Source organism: Micromesistius poutassou (genome assembly GCF_964030765.1).
Source record: "Micromesistius poutassou genome assembly, chromosome: 15".
Taxonomy (NCBI): Eukaryota; Metazoa; Chordata; class Actinopteri; order Gadiformes; family Gadidae; genus Micromesistius; species Micromesistius poutassou.
Window position 1 is genome coordinate 14,946,064 of NC_140285.1, and position 5,313 is coordinate 14,951,376.

The 5,313-nt window shown below is 40.7% G+C and overlaps 1 protein-coding gene across 1 annotated transcript; it reads left to right on the forward strand.

Moving 5' to 3' along the window:
• Window positions 1-858: 858 nt before the first annotated feature.
• Window positions 859-2,420, forward strand: srxn1 (sulfiredoxin 1 homolog). Its single transcript, XM_084479643.1, has 2 exons — window positions 859-1,124; window positions 1,210-2,420. Exons 1-2 carry the CDS (start codon window positions 900-902, stop codon window positions 1,417-1,419), a joined length of 435 nt encoding a protein of 144 aa, XP_084335769.1. The 5' UTR covers window positions 859-899; the 3' UTR covers window positions 1,420-2,420.
• Window positions 2,421-5,313: the final 2,893 nt, after the last annotated feature.

Consider the following 5,313-nt stretch of genomic DNA (forward strand, 5'->3'; position numbering starts at 1 on the left):
GCTACTCCTTCACTATAATAGAAGTCGTATGATGTCGATGCCAGCTTGGAACTGATCCCAGTGTGCCCAATTAATTGCCATGCAGTTCAAAGTCATTGTAATAATTCGATATAATGGCATACCTATGTTGTCCAGGAAGTCATGTGAAATTGCCCAATTAGAGGATGCAGGTGTCGTGGGTTGTGGGAAAACAACTCGAGTTCCGTCTCCATTATGCTACACATCTTTGAAGCTCGCCCGCTCACCTGCGCCGCGCGGAGACCGCCGCGCGTCCCAGCAGCGCTCGTTACCACAGCAACACGGTCTTCGGGCTTCACAATCCCTACCAAAATAGATTATACCAAAGAACATACTTATTTACTGGTAAACATAATATCACATACAATTACGCACTTCCCTCGGCAGCCGAACTCCCAACGCCACAACTCATTCAAATTGTTGTCATTAATGAGCACGTTTTTAGCAATTATATTAAACTGTAGTCTGTAAGGTTGGCCTGGGGCTTATTGCTAGCCTATATATGGTGACTTAATGCTCAGGCTCTCTATTAATTACCCGGAGATAGGCTGCTTTCCAAATGGTAGGTGACACGTAAAAGTTAATTAAGACTCTTTTGAGTTTATTTTAATGTATAACGTGGGCCACTGTGTAACCCCAACGCCACAGTTTACAGGCACGAGGCCGGACTGGGAGGATAATTAGCGCGTGTCAGAGTAACGGTAATCCTTTTAATGATGTTATATTTTTGGCCAATCAATGACAACCCGGATGTACTGAATGATGGACAGTTGGAACGGCCAATTAAAAGCCTCCTGCACAACGCATGTTGTGTTTCCGTGTTCTAACCGTGTTGTAAACAAACCCCCGGTGAAACATATCTGCTATGGTTAACAGGCTAAATGTATCGGTTATTTCTCCACAAAATACCCCGCGTGAACGTTTTATCTGAAGTTTTTATGTCCACTTCTAACAACTCTAGGATGGACGTCAAATGTAAAGACAATCGTTCGATTCATTCCGACAACATCGCAGAGATTCATAACATCCCGATGCAGGTCATCATAAGACCGATCCCCCCTGTGCTCGACGAACAGAAAGTAGAGAGCTTGATGTGTACAATAAAGGTAAATCATTTGAAATGAGTCAACTACTAAAAAACTACAGAAGCCGTAGCCAACAATGTCAGCCTAAAACATTCATTAATTACAGGAGACAGAAGACTTGGAGACCGTCCCCCCGATTGATGTTCTTTGGATCAAAGGCAGAGAAGGGGGGGACTACTACTATTCATTTGGAGGATGTCACAGGTTTGCGGCATACCAAAGATTGCAACTGAAGACAATACCAGCCAAGCTCGTTAAATCTAGCATCTCGGACTTGAGGATTTACTTGGGGTCTTCAACGCCAGATCTACTCTAAAGAGTTGTTCTGGGATGTTGTATGACCTACCTTTAGTGTTTCTTGAAATCTAAGAACATGTGTTGGGTTTAACTGCAACTGAAGCCTGCAAGACAATGTATTCGCCAGCAGGGGGAATTGTAACACAATATTACATGCAATATTGCCGCCTATTTAGTTACATACATATTGTGTATTCTATCCCAAGTCATTTGCTGATCATATTCTTCAGTGAATAATGTGAGTGAATAATGTAAAATTATATTTTAAGTTGTTCTTCTATTTGCAAAACGATTCTCATTGCACACATGGGGCTTCTTCTTATTGGTGTGCATGTGTAAGATTTATGATTTATAAGCAGAACAGAATGTTCCACCGATATGCCGTCATTGTGTAGGCATCATCAGATTCATTCATCCATGGCTCTGTTGGATGAAAAGCACTTAAGTCCTGACTCCTTAGGATGCTTGCTTGCACCCCACTGCTCATCCTAACACCATTATATTTTCACAGCTGGACTCTAATGTCATGTACTGTACTGTACTTTTAGCCTTATGAAACATGCTATATAATTATGATATATTGGTTTTTGCTATGATTTTATTTGATTAAAGGAATCATCACTAATACTTTGAAACAGGATATCTTCTGAAATATTTAAGCCTGGTGCATCGTTTTGGATAATTGTTATAGGGTCTTGGGTGGATGGTGTAAGAATAAGAATAGATAGTGGGTGTTTCTAGTGTCTCTACATGTGTGTCAATATTTTTATTTGTCATTGTTTGTTTTTATTATCCATTCACCTTTTTTCTTCATTATTGCTTCTACATGTAATTGTCTTACATTTGTTTGATTTCAGTATTTCACTCATGTTTCTTATAAATAATATGCTGTAATTGTATTGACATTTAAATTAAAAAGAGGTGACAGTAAAAGCAGTTGCCATGGTTGGATTTCTAAACCCTTTCTCTTTTCATCCTGTAGATGTCCACCTATAGTACTGTTGGCTCAGCTGCAGCGCCCTTGAGCAACACACTCATTCAGATCACTAAAGTTATGGATTCTAGGGGATGTAACTTAAGCTGATCTTAGTTATCCCAGATAATCCATACATCACAGATCACACAGATTTGAGGCCTGTCTGACGGTCTCTTCATGTTGTGAAAGGAAGTAGAAGAAGTCTTGTGTGAATCAGTCTGGAAATAAAGTTTTCCTACACAACATATCGCGTGGAATACTTTTTTTTCCTTTGGTCACATACTCACTGTCTGGAAGGTATCAGTATCCTCAAAGAGGTGGAGACATTTAAAACCGCTTTATGAAACATCAAACACGCACACACACACACTTTGCTGCACCTGTTATTTTTGGTTGGTTCATTCTATGGGTGGTTTGTTATGCGTCATAAAGAAAAGATCAAGACAATTTTCTGGGGTTAAAGGAACAGGAAGCGCTAAGAACAGTCACTTTACCCAAAACATCCTCTCTCTCTCTTTCTGGCCTTTAGTTCTTGAGTTCGGTAAGCATGTTTCAGTGTTGGTATCTTCTCTTGGTTTACATTTAAAACACAAATCCACAACAAAACATGGTAGACTATGCCCAGCCATAGGTTTATAGACCTCTATAGCAGGGGTAACCCTCTTATGTGTAGTGGTGGGCCTGTAACACGACCCGGTACAGTGGCAGAACAAAAGCAGGACTTTAACACGCTTTACAACCTATTCTGCCGATGTTGAGCTTGATCCCTGCTACCCTGTAGAGTGCTGTCCTCTCTGTTTCAACATGGTCAGTGATCCCGTATTCAGCTGGTTCACTTTCACTGAGGAGACGTTTGTAGATCAACTACAGAGGTTTTTGTAAAGGAGGTTTTGCTATGGATAAATATGTTGGATGACGACTAACACAGCTTCCTGTGTTATAACCACTAACCACTAACCTTTCTTCATGCTTTGCTAGCTCTCTTTATATAGTCTGGTGCTGAGCGGAAAGACTTTGCAGCAATGTGTATACTCTATACTATATACTATACTCTATACTAATGCGTATACCTGCTTTTATTACTATTTTTTTAATCAAATTAATATTACTTAAAATATATTGTAATATCATTTTGTGTACCTGTTTGAGGTTCCACCACATGTTTACTATAGTTCATGTTTAAGTCATAATTAAATGGTAATTTCACCCTTTCCAAAATCATCGATAATTATGTATTATACAGAGGAATAACAAACCACAAAAAAGCTTCCTGGATGATCACTCTAGAATAATGAATGAAATAATGAATCATAATTTCTGTCTGATTCTTCTTACTCCCGTTACAATTGCACCACAGACATCTTCACCATGCTCACTCTGTGGCACAAACACACCCAAGCTCTGTCAATTCAAAGCGACACACAACCCAGCAGGTGGCAAAGCAGACAGGCTGTCCCCTCATTACTCTGGACAACTCTGTGTGTGTGTGTGTGTGTGTGTGTGTGTGTGTGTGTGTGTGTGTGTGTGTGTGTGTGTGTGTGTGTGTGTGTGTGTGTGTGTGTGTGTGTGTGTGTGTGTCTGTGTGTGTGTGTGTGTGTGTGTGTGTGTGCCTAGGTGCTCAACTGTTTGTGTGTGTGTGTGTGTGTGTGTGTGTGTGTGTGTGTGTGTGTGTGTGTGTGTGTGTGTGTGTGTTTGTGTCTGTGTGATCATGTGTGTGTGCACATGTTTTCATCCCTGTGTTAATATCATCTTTTATCCCTGTGTGCATTCTCACCTCGGAGCAATCTAGTTTATAAAACCTAGACTCTAAACTCTCAGCAGCTTGTAGCAGAACATGGTGGTTCTAAAGCTCGTAGGTTCACAGCCGTGGCTTGATGTGAGTGGAGCTAGCCTGGAGGTGACACGCTTGTAAGAGCCCCTAAATCAGCCATTTGTCTTCACGTTGTTTTCCCAAAACCAGACCAAGGAGAAAGTAAACCCTAACTATGCCAGGATCCCCCATGGACATCTGCTCCCTGTTTATTTACTTACACACACACACACACACTCTCTCTCTCTCTCTCTCTCTCTCTCTCTCTCTCTCTCTCTCTCTCTCTCTCTCTCTCTCTCTCTCTCTCTCTCTCTCTCTCTCTCACTCTCTCACTCTTTCTTTGCCTCTCAAAAATAGAAATATAAAGACCAACATTAGCCCTCTCAATCGTCAAGTTAGACTCATGCATTATTGTGTATATACGATGTGCTAAGCTCATTAAATAGCCCGCACACCAAACTACATTATTGATTCCACATGTTGTTAATATGGAGGAGGACACTGGATTTAGAACTAACATTTCCATTCCTACTTTGTGTTGCTGCATAGCTTACTGATGGGTGAGTAGTGACGTCTTAACACTAATTAGCAATTATATGACAGTTATTGAGTCATACATCTTTGCTAATAATAATAGGTCAAATGTAATGAGCCAATACAATGAAAATGATTTATCAATAAACCAAATCAGTGTAATTGCTCATGATAGCATATTTAATTGTCTGTGAGTATTTTCGCCTATATAACAATGAATAAATTCAGATGTAGTTCTATTTAGCAACTATGGTTACTCATCGGACAAGCAGGCTTCTAAACGGTCAATCAAGCTTGTATAGGATTCGGGAGTGGAGGAGTTTGGGAACTCCTCCCATCCCGTTATAAGGATCCACTGGAGCGGCGCCTGCAGGTAGCCAGCTGCAGGCTGCGTTCACAAGTTTGGACCAAGAAGTTGCAGTGGACACATGCAATGTAGACCACATCCCAATTGTTTTGGAAGTTATGTTGTGGTTTTATACCACTGGTGAAATGTCGAGGTGATCATACTTGGTTTAGCTTGGAGGTGTGACTTTGGGACAATTCCTGCTGCAACGTTAACAAAAAATACACTTTCTGCCAAACTTGTTGTA

Bases quoted from the DNA above. Each gene is read 5' to 3' on its own strand.
- srxn1 (XM_084479643.1), top strand. From the start codon at position 900: ATGTATCGGTTATTTCTCCACAAAATACCCCGCGTGAACGTTTTATCT. The intron at 1,125-1,209 runs GTAAATCATTTG...CATTAATTACAG, and splicing joins GCTTGATGTGTACAATAAAG to GAGACAGAAGACTTGGAGAC.